At 36.3% G+C, this 24,049-nt stretch overlaps 1 protein-coding gene across 4 annotated transcripts in view; it reads right to left on the bottom strand.

The window, feature by feature from the left end:
• PRKN (parkin RBR E3 ubiquitin protein ligase) overlaps window positions 1–24,049 on the bottom strand; it is a 1,298,589-nt gene that overhangs the window by 1,043,059 nt on the left and 231,481 nt on the right. For all 4 annotated transcript variants that reach the window (XM_060114943.1, XM_060114946.1, XM_060114945.1 and 1 more), the window contains exon 2: window positions 1,342–1,505. In XM_060114943.1, coding sequence (XP_059970926.1) covers window positions 1,342–1,505 — 164 coding nt within the window. The remainder of the gene's footprint in view (window positions 1–1,341; window positions 1,506–24,049) is intronic.

Genomic DNA, 24,049 nt, shown 5'->3' with positions numbered 1-24,049 from the left:
ACATTCTTGGATTTAGAGTTTGGCAGGTACAGTAAAAAAGCTTTTCAGTTGACTGAAATAAAAAAAAAAATCAAAACCTTTTTAGCACGGGCACTTCCCGTATAAAAACAAATTGCCTAAAAGCAAAGCACAGCAGTTTGTGCACAGTGAGCACGTGCCTCCTGCCGTCACAGGAGGGGTGCTGGAGAAGGAGGGAATGGTTTGCATTTCTATAGCTACTTTTGTACGCCCAGATTCGAAAGCATTTCACAAAGCAGTAAACATCATCACCAAGAAGAGACAGTGACAGGATGTCCATAAAGTAGGGACTCAGTAGAGACACAGCAGCGCCCGCACAGCTGTAAACAGAAGAGCAATTCATCTGCGCTGGCTAAGAAAGGGGGAAAATGTGTCTGCAGGGTTCTTCAGCATCACCTGAACCATCCACAGAAAGCAACTCGTTTCTTATACTTTCTCAAAGAAGGACTTCAATCCATATTGAGTCCTATTTGCTGGCGTCCTCAACAAATTACAGGTCTCCACTTCTAGGTGACGGCACTGCTCATCAATCAATCGCCTACCCATTTCTCCCCTTCTCCTACAGAAATCACTGTTGTGAATGAAACACCCAGATGAAAAGGATATAGCCCTTTGATGGTATCTGGAGCCGTGCGGTGCCCTGAAAGCATTAGGGGCAGGAGAGGAAACACACTGCTCCCTCTCTAATGTTTCAGCGGCCCATTCTAGGGAAAATGTTACTAAAGCTTGGAGAAATTGAATACAAAGGTGGACTTTTGCTGTGCGTCAGTCTTGCTTCACCACAGCTTGGGCACTGCGATTCTGACGGGGCAGGGAGCTCTCGATCCTGCTGTGAACGGCCCTGAGCCCTGCACCTCCCCTACTGAGCCCTGGCAGCAGACCTAGGACCATCCTCCAGGGGTCACAATTGGGTTACACATTCCTCACAGCACAGTGACTGAGCAACCTGATTTGGAACAATTTATTTGAATCCTTCTTCATTAAGATTCAAATGGAATAAGTAAGGTAGAAATTGAACAGACAGAGAAATTGTGCCTTGCTTCTCCTGCAGTCAGTAAACATTTATTCACTACGCCCAGTTTGTGTGCTCTCTCTCTTTTCCCTCTCTCGCTCACAGTTATTCTTCCAATCCTTCGGGCTTGCTGTTTTAATGCATAATTAAGAAGGTCAGAATTAATGAAGCGGTATGGAGTAAAGTTCAAGGAATCCCCAGGCACTATTTATTCTATTAGATCTCAGGCATGAATGTCAGCTTGGCAGCAGAAGCAGCAGAAGCAATGGGGTTGGCTACATCCCAGGAACGATCCACTAAGGGAGACTCACCCGCACTGTCAAGTCATTCCTCAGCTCCTTCCCTGCGAAAATCACACGTAACTGGTCAGCTGGAACCCCCTGTCGCTTAGCAACCACCTCCTTGAGCTGGAAGATGCTGGTGTCAGAATTGACCTCCACTGGGAAACCATGGCTGGAGTTGAACCTGACAAACACTGACCAAGAAAATTGGAGGGGAAAAAAAAAAAAGTAAGCATTACTCGAAGCCCTTAAATGGCAATAGCAACATTTCTAAACTGATTTACCCATCACCCACCCTTTGATGAACAGCATGCATTTTCTTTCACTTAGAACATAAAACTTAATGCTATGGAGTAACATTTGGAGAAAAATGGAATTTCCCTGGGGGACTTCCCTTTCATATATTAGTCAGTGACCCGCAAATAAAATTGCCTGCTCCCTTTGACATCCATCCTAGGAAACAGAGGGACTCGAGCAGAACACTTGCTTGATTGGAATTGTAAGCTTCCCATGAGCTTATCAGAGAGATTCAGCTCTGACAGCCTGTACAAACTCACACTGCCTCTACAGTGCCCCTCTTAATAAAAAATCAAATGCATTGTGCTAGCACCCAAGGTACAGCAATGGAAGAAAAGCAAGCCACTTTATAGATCAGAGTGAAGACCCAGCAGAGCCCTAAGCACTGGTGGTCCCAGCCAAAAGGCTTCACTGGGTCTTATGGAAATATATATTTGCCCTTTCTTTTGAAACTAGTGATATACCCTTTCTCTTTTTGGAAACACCGGTCCCCTCAAGACCCAGGCTGGAGCCTCACAGTCTTCTTACATGCCCTCTTCTCACTGCCAACTGCCCCGCCACCTCAGTGGCTCTTGCAACTGCCCTTTCCTTCCACTCCTTCTGTCACTATGCTCATTCAATCACGTCTAGATTCCTGCAACAGCCTCCCAGCTGGAGTCTTAATATACTCTCTTCACCTCTGAAATGTCCTACACTGTTCTGCAAAGTAAACCGTATTAATCTAGAGCCCTCACTGTGTTGTAGCCCTCAAACCCTTTAAAGGCGCAAATCTTTCAAACTAAATGCTCCCAAAAAACATATAGCAGAAAATGCCTGCCTGCACCCCTTGCCTCTGTTCATGTCACTCCCTTCCTCACCTCTGCCTTTTGAAAGCCTGTTCACCTCCACGATCCATCTCAAATGTGACCTCCTCCAAGAGGCCTCTCACTATCAGCACCCTCAAGACAGAGCTCACCTCTTCAGGGCTCCAGTGGCTTTTACTGTGTACGTCTTACAAGACTTGCCACATTCTCTCATGGAAGCAGTATAGCAGAGGTGACAAATACATCCTCCAAAATGAGAGGACCTATTCACCAATTCCTGTAGGTCCCTTATCAGCTCAGGAGACTGGGGTAAACACATTAACCTTCACTCTTTAACTCTCAGTTCCCTAATCTTCAAAATATAAATAAACCACAGAGCGTGTTCTATGATACATTAAGTAATATTTATAGTGTTTATAACTATCACATAATTACTTTAAAAAATAATGAATATTTGTATATGTCTTTGGTATATATTTTACCTCTTTAAAAGATTATACACTCCTCAAGGTCAGGCACTATAGCTTATTTTCTGTTGTATCTCCTTTATTTATTTTTTAATAAATAAATAAATATTTTGTTTATTTTTGGCTGCATTGCATCTTCATTGCTGCATGCAGCCTTTCTCTAGTTGCACCAAGCTGGGGCTACTCTGTGTTGCAGTGTGCGGGCTTCTCATTGCAGTGGCTTCTCTTGTTGCGGAGCATGGGCTCTAGGCATGTGGGCTTCAGTAGTTGTGGATCATATTGCCTTATTCCTCCTGCAACTCACCATGATTTTGCATAGAATGCTTCTTAGACTCTAATGCCATGGACTATTTTGCTTTATCAATAAATGATGAGAACTTGAATTGTGAAAAAAATAAAATCCATTTTTTGTTATTTATGGTAGTTAGGTTCTATAAAGTCACGACAAACACTGAACTAGTGAATACTGAACCACTGCTCCTAGGAAAAATACAGGGTTAGGTTCCTGTGAGCCTCTGGTCACAACATTTTCATCAACCAATCAATACATAGCCTTGTTTTATGTGTGTGTCTGTTTAAAGACACCTTATTTAATATACCCAGTTGATGCATTAACAATGAACTCATGGCCAGCAGCAATCAAACTCATATCTGAACAAAGCTTCTTTAACACACATATTCTCTCCACAAGGCACATCATTACCTTCCTGTACTTAGGACACTAGACAGCATTTCAACATTAGCCTTGGGGGTCATTTTAAAGAGCAAAATCACCAAGAAAAGGCACAAAAATGTGAAAACACAGCACTAAATAGAGCACAAAAAGGACACTTGTTGACAGTATGATAACTGAAACAAGAAAGGAGAGCACAGCCTTGTTCTATCTCAGCTAGGAATCTGCACAGGGAGCCGCTCAAATTTCCTCACTATTATGTATTTGTCTGTCAATGACCAAGAAAGTGCCGCAAGCATTGATTTTGAGGTTAGAATACAATACATTTTACCATGTAGATGAATTTGCAAATATGGAACCCATGAATAAGGAAGACTGATTTATTACAATAGGATAAAGTTCTGTGGGGGAATGGAAAAGAAAAACAAGTTTGAGAAAAAGAAATACAAAATTTCTTACTACTAAAGATGAGCTTTTTGTGTATTATTAAACTGAAGATAGTGAAAAGCAAATCATGAAAGTTTTAAAATCCCACTGAAAACATTTTTTTTACAATGCAATTGTTTTATTATTTAAACCTTAATATAAGCAGTATGACAATACTGCGAATATTAAAGCCTACAATAAATTTTATACCAACTTAAAAATGTGCAAGATTTGAGCAAAATAGAAGATTACTGACTCTAATATAATAACATTAATATGAAATCACAATGAAGTTGATTAATATAAAGAAATAAAAACTGCACCAACTCCAAACTGAAAAATCATCCTACTTAGAGTCAATTGGTGGAAACAAGCATCAATTTAGTGATGTGGACACAAACTTGAGATCACATTGTTCTGCTGTTCCACGGTTTTCTTTCTTTGTATTTTTGTTTGCTCAATCACTAATAAAATATTTTGCTCTTTTTTATAGAAACAATTTTCAAACAATTTTGCATTCTCAGTTGCTTCAGTCAAAAAGAGGTTTATAAAGATATCCAAGAAATACAGTTCTTCTGATAGGAAGGGAATTTTAGGGAAAGCTAGTATTATATAAACATATAATGATATTAAATGTTCCCAGTTTATGTCTCTCCCTTCCAGAGATGGGATAACTTGCTATCTTTGTGAATAAAATTAATTTGCCCCAGCTTTTTGCTGTTGTTGTTTTTGATGGCAACTTATAGGCCTTTATCTTTAATTCTTTTCTTGCTATCAAGAAATTTTCCATGTGACACTAAGGCAAGTTTATTTCACTAATTTTTTTTGTATTTTAGTATAGATGATTTACAATGTTGTGTTAGTTTCAAGTGTACAGCATAGTGATTCATTATTTTTGCAGATTATACTCCATTATAGGTTATTACAAGATAATGGGTATAATTCCCTGTGCTATACAGTATATCTTTGTTGCTCATCTAGCTTATGTATAGTAGTTTGTATTTGTTAATTCCATACTTCTAATTCGCCCCCCCATATGGTAACCACAAGTTTGTTTTCTATGTCTATGAATCTGTCTCTGTTTTGCATATACATTCATTTGTATTATTTTTTAGATTTAATGTATAAGTGATATACAGTATTTGTCTTTCTCTGTCTTACTTATTTCACTAAGTATAATATTCTCTAGGTCCATCCACATTGTTGCAAATGGCAGTATTTCATTCTTTTTATGGCCAAATAATATTCACATATATATAAATTCATGTTTCATGTATATATTCATATATATAGATATATCACTTTTTTAATCCAATAGTCTGTTGATATATTAGAACATCTATTTGTGGATTGCTTCCATGTCCAGGCTATTGTAAATAGTGCTGCTGTGAACACTGGGGTGCATGTGTTTGAATTAGTGTTTTCAATTTTTCTGGATATATATCCAGGAGTGGAATTGCTGGATCATATGGTAGTTCTATTTTTAGTTTTTTGAGGAACCTCCATACTATTTTCCATAGTGGCTGCACCAATATACATTCCCATCAACAGTATACAAGGGTTCCCTTTTCTCCACATCCTCTCCAACATTTGTTATTTGTAGATTTTTTCATGATAGTCATTCTGACAGGTATGAGGTAGCACCTCACTGTGGTTTCAATTTGCATTTCTCCAATAATTCACGATGTTAGACATATTTTCATGTGTCCGTTAGCCACTAATTTTCAAGATGAAGAAAATGAATATAATTAAATTACTTGAATTGAGTAAAAGAAAGGAAGAAGTAAATGTTTTCATTGTAAGCTAATATACATTATTGATTTGTGCATTAAAGACATTTAAGCTAATCTCTTCTAAAGTCAGCATTACATTACTGTTGAGTGAATGAAGAAACACACTTGAAAGAGTGTCTGGCACACAGTAAACATTCACTAAATGATAGTACTAATTGTGTATAAGAAGTGTCTTCCATTGACTTAATACAATTCATAATTAATGGTTAACAAAATTGTTAGTGAGTCTTTGTCCCATAGACCAAAACTTACACTATAGTTTCATTCTTAAACTTAAAATACAAAATTCCACTTGAAAATATATTTTCTAACTTCCCAGTGAAGACTTAGACCTGTGGCAGAACCACTCAACATGTGCCAGGGCAGAGTGTGAATTCAGATACAGAGCTCTCAAGCCAGGCCACCTGGGTGAACTCTCTTCTCAACCTTCCTGATGTGTCACTTAACCTTTCCATGCTTTAATACCCTCAAAATTAAAAACAGCATTGATGTCTACTTTCTAGGGTTGCTACAAGGATTTAATGGCTGACTACATGTATATTGTGGACACTCAGTAAATGTTAGCAGCTATAATTAAACAATAAAAATTAACCACATTTTCCAAAATAAATTGGAAAATAGCTTTCTGGTAGTCGTCAAAATGATGTTACATTCTTAAGCTCCACTTAGGTATATTTGTTAAAATCCTCTCTTAAAATCTCTATAGATGTGAAGAAACTGGAACTCCATACATTGCTGGTGGGAATGTAAAATGGTGCAGTCACTTTGGAAAACAGTCTGAGGAACAGGCAGTTCCTCAGACAGTTAAACACATAAAGTTACCATATAACCCAGCAATTCTACTCCTAAGCATATACTCAAGAGAAATGAAAACATATGTCCATGTAAAACCTTATACATGAGTGTTCATATCAGCCTCCTTTTTAACAGCCAAAAGATGGATTAATTAATAAATGGATATATGCACATGTGGTATATTCATACAATGAAATATTTTGTGGTAATTAAAAAGGGATGAAGTACTGATTCATACTACAACATTAATGAAACTTAAATACTAAGTATTATAAAAGAAGCCAGTTACAAAAGACCACAAGTTATATTATTCCATTCATATTAAATATCCAGAACAGGCAAATCTTTAGACACAGAAAGTATATTAGTGGTTCACTGGGGCTGTAGTGGAGAGCATTTGGGGAGAAATGAGAGTTACTGCTAAAGGGTAAGGGTTTCTCCTCAGGGTGATGAAATCTTCTAAAATTGATAGTGGTGATAGTTGCAGAACTCTGAATATACCAAAAAACACTGAATTTACACTTTAGATGGGTGAAACTTTTAGTATGTCACTTATATCTCAGTATAGCTTTCTACCCACAACTCCCCCCGAAACATCTCTAGATAGTCATCACTTGTTAAAGTACTTGGCAAAAGACAGTTACTTAGTACTTTGGGAATAAGCAAATAAATGAATGTGCATTCACTTAATCTTAATGGCTTTCTTTCCTATTTTTATTCATCAGCGAAGACTGCAATTACAGGAAGAAATTTAAAAAATTCATAAACGTCATCTTTTGCATTTAGATGTTTGTTTTTATAATGTGATAAAGTTTTGTTGTTAAATATCTCACAGTTGCTGTACCTAGAAGTGCTTTTAGGACCCAGACTAGTGCTAATGGTATGAAAAAAAGGCAACATATATTTCAATGTTAATACAGAAGCTCTAATTTGCTCAAATTATTAACACTGTTCTAATTTCCATATGCTCTAAAGTCAGTATGAATAAGATTTAGAACAAATTGCTGGTGACATTAAAATTCATTCGTTTGTACTTTCAACAAATATTTACTGAATAAGTATCTATGTGCTAGGCACAGAGCTACAAACTGATGCCACAAAAATGAATAACACAGCCTGGGGGCAGAGACGACAAAACAGAATTATGCACTACAACATGCTGTATGTTAATATTAGGGTTTGTACCATGTGCAATACACCGAATGCTTTGAGAACAGAGAAGAGGGAGTGGCTAAAGGCTGGAGGAGTTAAAAATATTTCAGAGATAAGGGAAAATTTATGGCAGATACAGAAAAATAAGGGATTTTCAACTGGATTTTTTTTTATTGCGACAGAAGAAAAGTCATAGTATACTAATTACTCTTTTAGGAAAAACCAAGGTGTTTTCATTAGCCATGAGGATATCAGTATTATAATGGATGGATGTATTTGCAGTAGCGAGTGATCAGACAGCACTAAGTGTCTTAAATAGTTCTGAGAACTCTAAAGGTGTCTCTTAAAACTTTTAAAAGGCTAAGTTTTCTATTGCACAAAAGAACAATCTTTCAATATTCAGACAATATGTTAACTCATCTGGGTATCCCACATTTAAAAAGGAATATGTTAAAATATCTACATGTTTATATTCTGAACTGTATGATATACTAAAAGTTGTATCATGATTATGAACTTCACACCTGAGGCCAATATTTGGTTAACAAATGTCTACTGTTAATTAAATTGGGCATCAGTTGTGTTGATTGTGCATGGTTTCTCACAAAGGCATCTCTAGTTCTACTATGTAGATTAATACAAAGTTGACCCTTGAACAACTCGGGAGTTAGGGGTGCCAACCTCTAAGCAGTTGAAAATCCACATGTAACTTATGGTCGGCCTCCATATATGTAGTTTCTCAACATCCATGGTTCCTTGGTATCTGCATCTGCAGATTTAACCAACTGCAAATCATGTAGTAGTATAGTATTTACTATTGAAGAAAAATCCACATTATAAGTGGGCCCACCCAGTTCAAATCCACGTTTTCAAGGGTCAACTGTAACTATCAAAAACATCATGCCATTTCACTTCAACTTGATGCTTACAACAAATTTATGTGTGTATACATATAAATACATAGACACACACACAGTCTCTTCCAATATAAGCTTTAAGGGTTAAGAAGCTAATGTGTTTCTTATCCTCTTATCATACAGAGTTCTACAGGTCCTTCTGTAATAACAACGATATGCTCTGATAGATGGACAAGTACTTTCCAAATTTTAACACTGATAGAAAATATCATAGGTCCAGTAGATAATTTTAAGGCTAAATACCTGAAGTTCAAGACAAGGAGTCAATGAGAACTTTATTTAGTCCAGTAAATTAAAACTCATCTTTGAACATGTGAGTATTTGCTTTGACACAAAGTCTCTGCAAGAGTTCGTATTAAATCATTTAACTCTTCATTATTAAATGTGGGCAATGCTCTGAACCTACTTCAAATGATCACTCTTGAGGAGCTACAACAAACATTATGGTAAAGATTATTTAAAGCGCAAAAAGTTTTCCATTAAATCAGTACAATGTTAATATTTGCCACAAAAAAGGAAGAATTCAACTCAAATCTTTCTATCAGGATATCATTCTCCATTGGGTCTTTGGTGTTTCTACAATTTTGCTTCACTACCCTCCATGCTGCACAGTCCTTTCATGGATGTTTGTATAGCAAACATGTGGATCAAAGGGCAGGCATGCTTACTGTCTTTTATAAAAGATTTAGGTTCCCTAACTTTCGGGTTCCTCTACTTTAATGCCATCCACTGTGAGTGCAGGTGTCACCTGGCCCTCTTCACATTGCCCTATGGGGACTGGGGCTGGGGGGATGCCGATAGCATGGCTACTGATGTTGCTGTGAGTAATAAATGATCCTATTCTCTGACTCAGAAGTCTCATGTCTTCTACCAGCATCCATGCAACTGTGGCAGGCCGAATTTAGCTTACAAAGAGGGTGAAATCATAGACCCTTCATGGTTTTTGCCACTGCCTATCAATTCCCTGCTTTAAGCATTATGTTCTCACTCTCTATGGTGTTTTCTGTTTTTATTTTTTTGTCACTCCATAAAACACATTTAGAAAATAAAATAAAAATGCACTCTGGGCTGAAATAAAATACAAGTATTTATTTATTTTTTTGCGGTACTCGGGCCTCTCACTGTTGTGGCCTCTCCCGTTGAGGAGCACAGGCTCTGGACGCGCAGGCTCAGCAGCCATGGCTCACGGGCCTAGCCACTCCACAGCATGTGGGATCTTCCCGGACTAGGGCACAAACCTGTGTCCCCTGCATTGGCAGGCGGACTCTCAACCACTGTGCCACCAGGGAAGCCCACAAGTCTTTATTTTAATCAAGGACACTCCCTACCTTGTTTTTCTCTTTTTTGTTTTTTTGGGGTTTTTTTGTTCATTTGTTTTCTTCTGTTTTGAGATGAGATCACTAAATAATGCTTACGCTTCAAAAACACTTTCATTAACTAGTATAAGTACTTTCAACTTAAAGAATCCTAACAATCTAACAATCTGGTGCAGCATATGCTAACTTAGAAAAATGACATAGTCGTTTTCCTTTTCACTTTGAGAACTTGCTCGTGCTGATTAAAAGGTAATTACTTATCTTTGATTTTCACACTTAAGTCTTTAATCTCAATTGAATGTATCTCATAAATGGGTGTCAGGAATCCAGTATTACATAGATACAGATACATAGATATATTGACTAACTAAATAAATAACCTTCACAAATCACTCATAATTAAATGACAAAGTATTTCATTCACCTTTTCCAAGATTTTAATCATTTATCATAAGCTTTTTATTTTCTTAAAGAAAAATTGAAGTTTGATTTTTAAAAATCTAGAATTTTCCCAAATAATACAGCATTCATGTGCAGGTGGAGCAAACTTTCAAAGTCATGTCCCATTTCATTACAAATTTATCTACAAATGTGTGTTTTAAAAGCTCTCCTCAGCCCTTGTAATAAATGTTAACAACCTTGTCACTACAGTAAACACCCTGAGACGATCAACGGGCCAATCTTCTACCCAGGTATTCTCATGGCTGCTGAGATGCTCAGAGGTCTTCACATTGACCATGGTCCTCCAACTGTGTAACATACCCATATTCAGCACTCTTCACCCCAATGGAGAGGATGCTTGCCTAAAAACTCCCAGAGTATGTGAAAATCTTCTCCTCCAAATATTATCATCCAGATCTTTGCATATTAAGCTGCCTTCCCAGATATCACCTCTATAAATATATCAGAGGAAAGCCAGTGGAATAGTCAAATCCTCTGTGTCCAACCTTTCATGCAACTCCAAGAAGTGGGCTAGCTTCTCTCTCAACTAGTCCTTCTTTGACATCTCTAAATCTATCCCCTGATTTCTGTTGCTATTTATAGAACTACCTTTTGTTTTCCTTCAATTTTAGATCCCCAGTTTGGGGATCACCTACAGGTTGGATTTCAAGCATTGTCAAATTGTCTTTTCTCACAAAAGGTTCATCTTCCATAATAGTAATTCTATACCTGACTTTGAAGGAGGCTTCCAGAAATTTTACTATGCTTTTCATTATATTTCAACAATATGAGTTCACATTATTGTTTCACAAAGCTTCTGATTTTCTTTCAGAATTAGAAAGATTGATCTCTTTTTAACTGAGATGTAATTCATATACCATAACATTCACTTTTTTTTTAAACTTCTCTCAAGGGCCAGCAGCCACGTACCCCGCCTTGAGATGGGGCAAGTGGGGACACCTGAGGCCTTTCCTCCAGAAGCTTGGGGAGAGGGGCTACCCAACCATCCAAGGTATGTTTCCAGGTCCTCAGCCACTCTCAGCACCCACCACTCTATCCCTCATGTGTGCCAAAACTCACCCTTTTAAAGTGCACAATTATTTGTTTTCAGTATATTCACAGAGTTACACAACCACTCTAGTTGTTCACCACTACTTAGTTCCAAAATATTTCCATTATCCCCCCCAGAAAAGCTATAGCTTTGTAATATAGTTTGAAATCACTGAATATGAGAGAGTCTGATTTGGCTAATAAAAGTCCTGAATATTTTATAAAATGGATTTGGATTAAGAATTCAGTCTAGCATCTAAAAGAACTATAATGTTATATATCAATCATGTCTCAGTTAAAAAAAAATCAGTCTTGGAGAGAGAAAGCTGTGATGGGTGCCAACTTTATGGCATTGAAAAAGTACTAACTACATAACATAAAAGAGGTGAAAATCCATCTTTAAAAGACAGGAGGCAGCTGCCTGTGAAATCTGAAGTGTAGACATAAAAGCCCTGTTTATGGAGTGGAAGCAAAAATTGCTATTCCAGTGTGAGAAGGCATGCCCGCATTTATCCCTTAATGCCCCCTCCCAAATCAGTCCTTTGGCACTGGACACCCAGTAAAACAGGGTGTTCTTAGGACCAAGTGGAAGGACATGCAAACACTACTAATGACAGGCTGAGGCTTGATGGGCATCACGGGTTGGGATTTACTGAAACTACTGAAAAAGAGCTAAGCCCCATAACAAGTTAAAAAGATTTCTGAATGTAATGGCAAGAAAATATCCCTGTATGTGATTATATTTGACTCCTTCTCCAACCTGGATACATGAAGATCAATGAGATTACAGATGATTCTATTTTCTTTCCCTCATTCTTCTGTATTTCTTGTTATACTTTAAAATGGGGGAAATGCCTCTAAATTAACTTAATTTTAAACTTTAAAAAGTCAGTTTCCTGATAACAGAAAAATTGCATTCATTAAATAGAACAAAAATTCTATGATTCCTTATTTTTATGATGAGAAAACCCAAATAGGAGATTGCCTGACTTAGACAAGCCATGTGCCCCGGTTTTAGCTCAATCGTGTATGTGCCAGAGCATTTTCAGGTTGCACAATGTCAAAAATCATGTAATTCATGGTTTTCAGTTCTTTATGATCAGAGGAGAAATAAAAGATTTCTAGTTTAGGAAACTATGTGAAAGGTAAAATGGTAAATTGTGACGGATGACACAGGAGTGGGGCAGTCTGGCTCGTGTGGCCGTGTGTTTGCGTGGGCCGCAGGGAACAGGGCAACAAGGGGACTAGTGCATTAACTAGAATGACCACCGAATATCGACCCAATACTTAGAAGAGACACCTTTTTAATACCATGTGACTTTTTAAATATCTCCACTTCATCCCATATGATGACTTTAGACACCTGTCTTACTAATTTATGGTTCTTATAAATTCTTAGATTGAATGTAATTTGAAAGTAGTGATGGAATTAGATGTTAGGATTATATTTTTCTGGCATTTTCTTCATATAAAGGAATGATCATTCATTTTGGTATAAAGAGTATAGATACATATCACTAATAAGTGAATATTATTTTCAAGCTGCAATATATCTGCTGCATTTTCATGTTTGGCATAAATAATGTCAATAAAAGTGGTGATCAAAGCAACGGAATTCTAATATTATGTTAGAAGAAACAGATTAAACAAATGACTTCAGTGTTCCAAAGATACCAAAATGCAAACAATTTTTTTTCTGGAGGTATTATTTAGCTAAATGGTGGTATTTCTTTACAAATTTCAAGATAGAATAAGAAATATTAATGTTATATTAATTAAATAAAGTCAAGTGCTAATGGCAAGTAAAAAATACAACATTGATTTCACCTGTACACACTGATATGGAAATTTTGTCCCATATAACATATAATATGAAAATTTAATCATGGCTAAATTCTTCCATAGGTTTTATATGCCCTGGAAAATGCACTAACATTGAGTTAGGAGGAGGGTATGATAATATTTAAGAATTTAACAAAGTTATCACAAGAACATCACACTCAAATTTTATTCTCTCTCTCTCTTCCTATCTGCAACCTCTAGTTATATGGTGACTAATATATCTTAATGTATTTCAGTATATCAGTATTTTTATTATATTATTCCTTAAGATGACAACTCCAAATAACTAGTACTGAAAGAAAATACCAGAACCACCAATATTTTTATTTTCTTGACATACTTGCAGATATATATTTTTATGTTTATAACAGAGCTAATAAAGAAAGATGCCCAGCTTATTATTTCTAGATTGATTGCAGAAATAGCTACTACCCTTTTTGATGATGTAGAAGTTTATACATGTATTGATGAAGCAACAGCTGTGATAAATCACTTCAAGAAAATAACACTTTTCATTGCTTTTCTCTTTGTTCCCTTACAACCTGTGTTATGAAGTGAAATGTGCCTGGACTTGTCTTTAGGACGTAGAAGTGATAATCTGCAGAATGGGCTGTGCGTGCTAACACTTAATATTCACCTATGCCCCAGGTATTATGCTATTGTTAATTTTGAATAAAAGCTGATACCTTACTTTTTTATATGCCATTGCTGCATCTGCTTCTATTGCAGAATAAAATCAAGACCACTATTCTCTGTTTTTCACTTTTTGTCCTTTTAAAATCTTATTAATTTATTTAAAGGTTAGATGGATTTGGCTAATTTCTCAACTTTAAGCAAGGTAATAACTATTCCTGTGTATTGCACATAACACTTACCTTGTTCAAGAAATTAGCAGCAAAGAAGCCATCTCCAACTTTTATCCCCAAGTTCTAGCAGAATAGTAGGTGACATACATAAGCAAATATGGTAAATAAAAATATACTGAGCTCAATTATCATGAATTATTCCTATGATTCTATTATTACATTTATTTATTAATATTACAAGTCTTTGCTAAAACGTCAACTCTGGGGGGAAGCCCTCTCGACTATGCTCTTTAAAACCACAAATAATCCCCTCACTTGGCACACCTAACCCTTACTCCCTTCTTTCTTTTCCTCCACAGTATTTATCAATATCAGTCATACTTCATCATGAAGACCAGGATTTGTGTCTGTATTGTTCACTACTTTATCCCGAATGTCTGGCACATACTAGCTGCTCAATAAAAATAGGATGAATGAATACTATAAACATGTATGAAGTACAGTAGGTATTCATTAGAGCACTTACCACAATTTATCTTATTTGTCATCAAACATTCCTTCCACACCACCAGCTCCTCTCTTAGTCTTCACTGTAGTGCCAAAAATAAATGGCTTAATGCCAAAAACATAGCAGCCATCATCAATGTATTCCTTTCCCTTACCTTTCTTATCATTAAGCCCTTGGTTCTATATCCAAAATATATCTTGGATTTTTCTACTTCTATCTCCACTGTCTCCACCATTATCTCTCTCTTGAATAAGAGCAATATCCTTTTAACAGGACTTTCTCCTGAATACCTGTCTCTCCCAAAAGCAGTCAGATGAATCTCTTGACCCAAGAATAGTCATGTTGTTTCCTACTTAAAACCTCTCAATTACTTCCTGTTGTTCACAAAAGAAAATCCACGCTCCTTATTACAACCTGTAGGCCTACATCACCTGGCCTCTTCTCTCCTCTAACCTTCAACGCACCATGCTCAGCTACATTGTTCACCATGCTGCAGCCATACTGGCTTCTTCTTTGTGTTTCTGAAATAAGCCAAACTCTTTCTGAATTTTATGTCTTGGTGTTTGCTAGTCCCTCTGCCTGAAACACTCTTTCCATATCTTTACAAAGCCTACGTTCATCCTTTGGATCGTACCTCAAATGCCATCTTCACATAAGATCTTCTCACGACCACCCTAATTAAGTGGCCTCCCCCATCATCCTCTCTTCATTTGTTTATTACTGCCCTGGTTCTTACTATCAGATTACTTGTTTGCTTGCTATTTATTAAAATGTAAGCAGGGCAGAGACTTAGCCTCTTTGAATTGGCAAGAACTAATAAAATGCCTTGCATATATGGATTGCTCCATATATAGCAACTGAATCAATAAATATAACATTCTCTTCACCAGAACGTGCAACCCTCACGTTTGTAATTCCAATACCTAGCACTTACGAGGTGTGCTAAAAATGTTGAAGTGAATTACAAGCTTTATATCTGTTACTTCTATCATGGGTGCCTCCCAGAAATACCTTTTTTCATAAAGATTTGCATACGATAGCTGGACTGAGAGAAAATGTTGAATTCATTCAACTGCCATTTACTCAGTGTTCATCAAGTGCTGGAAAGAGTACATGGTAACTTGGCTTGTGAGTGTAGAACAGGAGATGTCACTTCTTAATTATTTGATAATTTCATAAATGTAGGACACACACATTTCACCAAGGCATTTGGCAATATTTTTCATCATATTTTTGTTTTCAAATGCAGAAATGTGGGTTGGATAGTAGCCCTGCTAACAGATTAGGTACAATAAAATGGTTGGATGAAGAGTTCCACTCCAAGAGTGTGGAGCGTGTTCAACAGCTCATTCAGTGCAGCAAATATTTGCTGAGCAGCTCCTACCATTCAAGTACTGAGCTTGATGTGAGAACAATACAAGTATTATGTGTAATCTCTTACCTAGAAGAGTGCATATGTTTTCTGGCAACTTAGCACAGATCTATCCCCTGTACTATTAACATCATTTTAAAAGTAATACACTGGATGAATATAGAGAGAGTGTGCTACTATCAACATCATACAAAAATCATAGGAAAAGAAAACAAAAGCAATAAATTAATCACAATCTAAGAGATGATAACTGTCTAGAAGGCTGGGATGAGTTTTTTTAATGAAATTTAACTCAGATAAATATATGGTCCTACTCTCAAGTTCAAAATACCAACTACATATCTATAAAATGGAGGTGATACAGAATACGACCACTCATAAAAATCACATAGGGATTTTAACTTACAGTACTCTTTGTAAAAACTATTGTGACACAGCTGTCATAGAAACTCGTTTCATCTTCAGTGCATTTACAAAGCAGTAATCAGTCCGGTGCCAGTCAGACCACACTCAGAACTCAGTATGTTCAGAAGTGGGTACCACACTATAAAAAAATTCAGAGGAATCAGCCAAGATGATAATGAGGACTCTTGCTGCTACAGAACGTGGAAGTGCTAAAAGTCTTATACTACTGAAGAATCTGCACAGGAAGGTGGAATATATGAAGAGAGGGTGAGTGAATGGTGGGGAAGGAAGGAGTTGATAAATGTCTTCAAATATTCAAAGGACAGGTATGTGGAAGAAATACTAGACCCCTTATTTATGATCCCAGGGCAAAGAACTAGAAAACTATAGGAAGAGGGATTTTGATTCACTATAAATAAAGGCTAGCTAACAACACTGTCCTGAGAAAGCCTGAACCATCTCACAAGAAAAAGAGTTCTCCACCAATGGCAGGTTTCCCATGGTTGCTGGGATGTCCTGTTGGCAAAGGTATCATGTGAGAGATGTGAACACTGAATAGGTAATTGGATCAAATGATTGCTAGATTCTAAGATCTTTATATTCTATGGTATAATGAAAAGTGATATAAAAATTGGGAAGGATTACTTTTCATTCATTCATTCATTTACCTAATACTGCTTTTGTTAGGCACTGTTATAAGTGCCATGGTTGCAAAAGTGAACTTAAATAGGCAAAAATCGCTACACTTGTGAAGCTTACATTCTAAATGGCTTGGAACAATAAGGCTACTTAGTGCTAGTCTGAGGCAAAACTATGCTAGAGAAACTCATTCATCTCTTCTTTTTAAGTTAGAAGTTATGATGGATACAGCCATTTGTTTCAGTCACAAAAACTGTGTCAGCCCCTTTTGCCTTTATCACTGCTGTATTTTCTCCCTTCCACTCTAATCTATTGCTTTGCTCATCACCATTGCAAAACAATGATTTATAATTAATTATTTATACTTTGCAACCATTAATAAAATATATTTTGCCATTTACTAAAGTATTAGATATTAATGTGTTCTCTTGGGTCTGAGTTCTTACACATTAAAAATGTCCATTTTAAAAATTATAAAATAAATACAAGGTTCATTATTAAAATTTATAAATTATGAATAAGGATAAAAATTAAAAGATGTATATATTTCTGATCTTTTAATAGCATGATATATGCATATATACAAATGCAGATTTAGGCTTATTTTTCCCAATCTTGTGGCATTTCTGTGGTTTCATATTTTACCGCACTATTAAAATTATTAGAACACTAGTCTTTTTGGAATTGATAAAACAAATCCCTTAATTGGAATGGCAGACATCTATCGTCGTCTTTGTGGGCTGTCTTTAGATTTAAGAAGATATAAAAAGCTATCATCATCAAATGACACTTAGTAAACGCCCTGTGTTGGCTAAGTACATAAGAACATTAAACATGAAGAATTTCCATTTTAGTTAAATCAATTGATCCACATCAAGTCAATGACACTAGAGAATTTTGCCTTCTACATAATGACAGAACAGCTCTAAAAATATACATTTAATCCTTATTGATTTAAACATATGTAGAACTTATTTATACTTTTGACCTCTGTCACATCATGGAGTAAGACATTTCCTTATATTTTCTGAATAACTTAGTGGAATTTGAGAAAATATTCCAAAGCTGTTTGGAACAAATAATTCAACATAATATTGAGTTGTACAGTCCCTCACTTACAGGCTGAAAACCCACATGACAGCCTCAATATTAAATAATTGCACTTGCAAGGCAGTGCCACAGTATATACCTGAATGTTGTAGCCAGCTACTCCAGAAACCTATAGTTGTGATGTTTTGGATTTTGGTGGGCTAAACTTATTCAATTGAGGTATAAGTTCTTGTACTTTTTTAATAGCAGTTATTTCTTTTCAGGTCCTTGAAAGAAAGAACTAAGTAAAAATTGCTGAACCTACTATCTGCCTTTCAAAATTGCTTAATTTATTTTTTTAACCCAGGAAGACCTAACTTTTCCACATGTGCCATCATAAAATATGAATTCCTTGATCATTTTATCTCCCCTGAAACTCTTTTAGCCTTTCTGCATCTTTGTTAGGGTGCTTACCAGAATTGGATATTTCAAGTAGGAAAGTACCATAAATTTAAGTACAGATTGGAAAGCAATTTTTTGTCTTTTGCAAGTAAATGCTGTCTTGCATTTTGGTCTTTTAGGTAAAAGCATTATACTAAACTACTACCTTCAAAGAATGGGACATAATGACTAAGCCTTGTTATCAAGTAAGCACAATTTGAATTAATTTTCTCCAAATGCATTTCTTTACTTTTGCCAACATTAAGTTTGACATTAGATATAATCATTTTTCAATGCCTACCTGCAAAGGGGGTGGCATTTGTACACCACCCACTTAATCTTCCTAGTATAATACAAGTTATAAATGTGAGCCATATATATAATTTTTAGTCTTCTAGTGGCAAAATTTTAAAAAGTAAAAAGGATGAAATTAATTACATTTTATGTATATCCAAAATATTATCACTTCAACATTTAATCAATATAGAAAGCACTAAGAAAATAATTGTAAATTCTACTTTTTCATACTGCTTTTGAAATGTGGTGTGTGTTTTCAATTATAGCACAATTCATTTCAGACTAGCCACGTGTGGCTAATGGCTACCATATTGGAAGGCACAGTTCTACAAACAAGCTGTCAGGCCTTATGCTAATGGGAAGTTTAGAAATAGCACAGTTTGCATTCTCAGGTTACTATATTAACACGACTCTACCCATAACACTGAATATGAATTAATCTATTAAAAGTGTTGCAATTATAGACTTTAAACAATTTAGGTTAGTCTTTGTTTTAAAATGATGAAAAAAACATAGCTGGTTTCCCACCAGCCTTTCAGCTGCAACAACCATTTAATGAAGAAGAGGTCCAATCTTTTCAATTAGTTTAATTAAAACATGGCGTTTTAAAGGTAATATGGATGACTCCAGGACTGCAGATTTGTTTGTTTTATTAGTAATAGAAGGGCCTTTCCCCACTCATATGAAGCTGAAAAATAGTATTCAAATGATTTAATATCTTTGAAAGAACAAAGTACAGAAATAGTTACATAACATAATACCATAGGTGGAATATCCATCTTAACCTAATGTTAAGAATGACAAAGGGAAGATAAATCAGCATAATACATCTTATTTATTTTCCAATAATACAGCTGGGACATTCCATATACCTAACTTCTTTAACCTGTCAGGAAGAGTAACTTATCTGTATTTAATTTTCTCCTGCATATATTGAATGAATAAATTGTGAAAACATGTTTGAACACTTCTTTTAGAAACAACTATACTTCTTTTTAGGTTATTCAGTTTTTAGTGAGAAACCATTAAATCCTATTTCAACTAAAAAAAGGTAAATAATTAAAGAAAAAATGAATATGGGAGACTACTTACTATTATGTTATAAACATGATCTTCAAGCCTATAATATAAATTCAGAGCTTTTCAGCAAATCACAGGAAGTCAATGTAAAAAGTATTAAAAATTTTTGCAATAAATTCTATTTGTTTTAAAATAGTCTATTAAATCTAAATGTTGGTAGTAATATTAGTAAGAAAAAACTATGTTCAAAGAAAGTTTTCAGGGAAAATGTAAAACAAGTTAATCAAGAAGCAACATTACAAGATCCAAAGATTAAAATTTGTTAGATTGAGGATATGATGACTGATACCATATAACAAGCAGACCAGGGTGAAGTCCAGAGAGATCATCTAAGGCAAGAAGAATCAGCCAGCTCGTGGAGGTCTCCAGCCCAAGGGGATTGGGAAGGAGGGTTCAAAGCACTGATCTGATGACCAGATGATGAGAAACTCTTAATATCAAGAGATCAGATATTAAGACAGGAATAATGCCACCAAAGGCAGGATATTTCTGATGTTGGGCCAGAGCTGGGCTTCAGGGTATGGGCAGGCCTGATACCATAGACCCAATGTAGCAGAAGGAAAAGAAAAAGCATGAAGGCTCAAGAACATACTGATACTGTCGTTATTAAAAGCAGATGTGAAAATTGAATTTAAAATGAAATAGATTTTTTTTAATTACAGAAATTCCTCTGAAAATTCTTCATTTTCCCCTCCAGAAAAAAAGTAAACTCAAGATAATGAATAATATCTACCTTCTTATATGCTTTACATATATTTGCTACTTTTTACCAACAATATTAATAACAATAATCTGAGGAATAGCTTTCATGCTAGACTCCCTAAGATCAGGAAAAATATTAAAAACGCATTACAATTTAACAAAAAAACAGTCTCTGAAAATGCACAGTCAAATAATCTTGGTCCACAGGGCTAAGGCTCCCATTCACTCCGTCCTTATTGAGGGCTCACTAGATGCAAGGGCTCCTAGGATTATGGTGTCTAGTGTGAAGAGTCAAAAGCCGACTTAAGCAGAGCAAAATGCTAACTTCAAAGTCTAGCCCTGTAATACCAAGCTTGAGAAGAATGGGAGAAATAACAGAAGAGGGAATAAAGAGAGAAACTGAGAGGGAAGATCAGAATAAAATAGGAACAAGTAAGCAGCAGACACGCTGTTAGTGGAAAAGACAAGAAATGGAGAGAGAAGAGAGAGGTAAAAACTGTGTGTGCGTGTGTGTGTGTGCACGTGCGCATGTGTATATACCTGGAGTGGGCAGGCACAAGGCTGCTTGCATCACATCTCTGAAAGCTTAAGACATCACACTTTTTAAGGGCAGGGTTCACAACTATAAATCTCTAAAATTTTAGTCCTGAGACTTCTCTAAAGTGGCATACAATAATATTGCAGAGTCATAAATCATATAAGTTTAAAAAAAAGTTTAGCAAATCTTATTAAGTGCATTATGAATACACTATCTTCCTCAAGGAAAACAAATGGGTGAAACAAAAGCTATAGGCTTGCTAACTGAGAGAAAAGAAGCAGTGCAGAACATGGAAATGGCAAGCACAGGCCAAGTTGACGGGTCAGGGTGATGTCCAGTCTTGGAAGAGGCAGCAGTTTAAATTCTTTGCTGATCAACCCCCTAAGCAAGGGAAAATTAGCAAACATGATAATCCAGCCCTAAGAATAGTGATGATAAAGATAATTACAATTCTATTTCTATCATTCATGTGTGGGTCCTATGCCAGATGCTTTTGAATCATTAGCCACAGGAAGCCTGAACACCTGTCACTGTCATCCTTACTATGTGCACAAGCAAAAAGAAGGTAGAGAGACGCCCTAAGTTGCCCAAGAGTATTCAGATAAATGGAGGAGCTCAGGAGAAGCACAAATGTGTCTGGTTCCAAAACCATGTCTCTCACCTACGTTGGAATCTAACCTGGGACCAAAGTTTCAACAGCTCTGAAGGAAAGACAGTGGATACTCTACCTCCAGTCTAATGCTCAATTAAGAGGTAAGTCACTGAGCAAATTTATCTGACTCTCTGAGGGGGTTAAAAAAATTAAAATAAAATAAAGCCAGAATATACACTAGAGAAAATTTGATGTCTTTTTCCTGAAAACTCATTTAAGAGCACAATCTGTCTCCTTAATATTTTCACAATGCTGATCTAAGGTACTTCATCAGGTCCTACCAACATCTATACTAGTAGGTACCAGTAAATTGAGGTGAGTCCCTTGGACTTCAAACAAAGCAGGACAGATTGGCTATTCTTGCTCATGATGATATTGTAGGCAGTCACAAAATAAAGTCTCTGATGAATACGTCACCTCCTAGGCCTTTCAAGCATGTGATAAACACACGAATTCATGAATCTGCACGGGCATTCTGCATCTATGATCCCTCACTAATATCAATAGAATGGTTCCAGAACCACTGGCTTACTAGAGAAAAAGCAATTGCCCGACAGATCTCATTATGCCCCTTCTCTTTTTAAAAACTCTTCCATTGAGAATGATATTCAAAGTCCTTCATTAGGTATTTAAAGCCCTTCACAATTTCTTTTTCAACCTGTTTCCCACTATACTTTCCCCTTTTGATATCCATTCTTCTCATCCTACTCTTCTTAGCCATGGCCTCCCTCTACTCCCTAAACACCAGCCAAAATGAGCTTGTTTCCAGATTATGCTTTATATTCTTATGCCATAATTAATATTTTTTTCCAAACCGTGCATTTTCTCTGGAATAATCTTCCCACCATATTTCATTAACCATGAAGAAGCTAACCTTTGAGGAGCTCTTTCCAAACTATACCCCTTTATAAGCCTTCCTATATCCTCCTCCATTGTTTGGTAACCCTAAGAACATTTACTGTACCCCACTTACCCTCGCCTTAGGGTTCCTAGCTTATGTATTTGTACTTTCAGTAGAATGCAAATTCCTAGATCACTCTAGAGGGTAAATATGTTATTTATTCATTGTGAGATTTTCTTCCCATACAACTTACCACAGCCTCTCATATAAGAAGCACCGACACATATTTATTTAGTTTTATGAACAACTGTAGAGCTTACTCTGAGAAATAGGAGTTAAAATGGACTTATAATTAGATATTACTTTTCTGCTTTTGAATATCACTTCCTTGATTCAGTCTGTGGATCAGGGTTCTCTAAAGAAAAAGTAAAAGTATTCATGTTGAAAGTGATTGACAATAATGTCAAAAATGTGATTTCCAATGTTGCTAGTACCTGAGATTCTGCTTGAAGTCAAACACTAGGAAGAACATCAATCCCACAGAAGTCATGTATCTGTTCATGGAAAACACATTAAGAGGGACTTCCCTGGTGGTCCAGGGTTGGGACTTCGCTTTCCAGTGCAGGGGGTGCGGGTTCGATCCCTGGTCAGGGAGCTAAGATCTCACATGCCTCCCGGCCAAAAAACCAAAACATGAAACAGAAGCAATATTGTAACAAATTCAGTAAAGACTTAAAGCAAAAACCACATGAACACTTTGGAATAAAACCTTCACAAAATATCCTGGCCCAAATCTCAGGATGGTGAGGAGCATCTCCTCCTGCACAACCTGGGAAACAAACTTGAGGCTTGCAGAAAGAGAGCAGAGCAAGAACAAGCAGATAAAAAGCTGCCTGTGGTAAGCAACGGAGAAACCAGGAGGTAAGTATTTGATACAGATGATACAGACCATTACTGACCACTAGAAAAAAAGAAGAGGAAGAAGATGATGGCAACACTGAAGGAGGAAACGTGGATGTAAAAGCTATTTCTGAAGGAGAAGAGAATGCTTGAGGAGATGACTCTTCATTCTGTGGAATCACAGACTAACATGACTGAAAAGTAGTCACCCAACAATGACCGTTACAAGACCAGGAACACACAGCAGCATGATAAAAGTCCCTAAAGACTATGGCATGAGCGGGCAGGGAATGTTAGCCAAGGGACAACTGGGTAAGAACATGTTTCAGCCCACCACCACCCCAGATATAAGGGCTTCCTTGACTCTAATAATAATCACAATAATCAAAACACACAAATAATGATGCCACCGAGTCACCAAAAAAAAGACTAAGTTGCATCTAGTACACTCTGAGTAACATGGTTTGGAAGAATACAGTACATTTAAACTGATTTTCAGGCTATCAGAAATAAAATTTGAAGTTCTAACTTAAAGGATTAAGCAGATAGCTGTATG

The sequence above is a fragment of the Mesoplodon densirostris genome, chromosome 12 (genome assembly GCF_025265405.1).
Source record: "Mesoplodon densirostris isolate mMesDen1 chromosome 12, mMesDen1 primary haplotype, whole genome shotgun sequence".
In the NCBI taxonomy this organism is placed as follows: domain Eukaryota; kingdom Metazoa; phylum Chordata; class Mammalia; order Artiodactyla; family Ziphiidae; genus Mesoplodon; species Mesoplodon densirostris.
The sequence above is the reverse complement of the archived record's forward strand: the minus strand, read 5'-3'. Positions and strand labels throughout refer to the sequence as shown.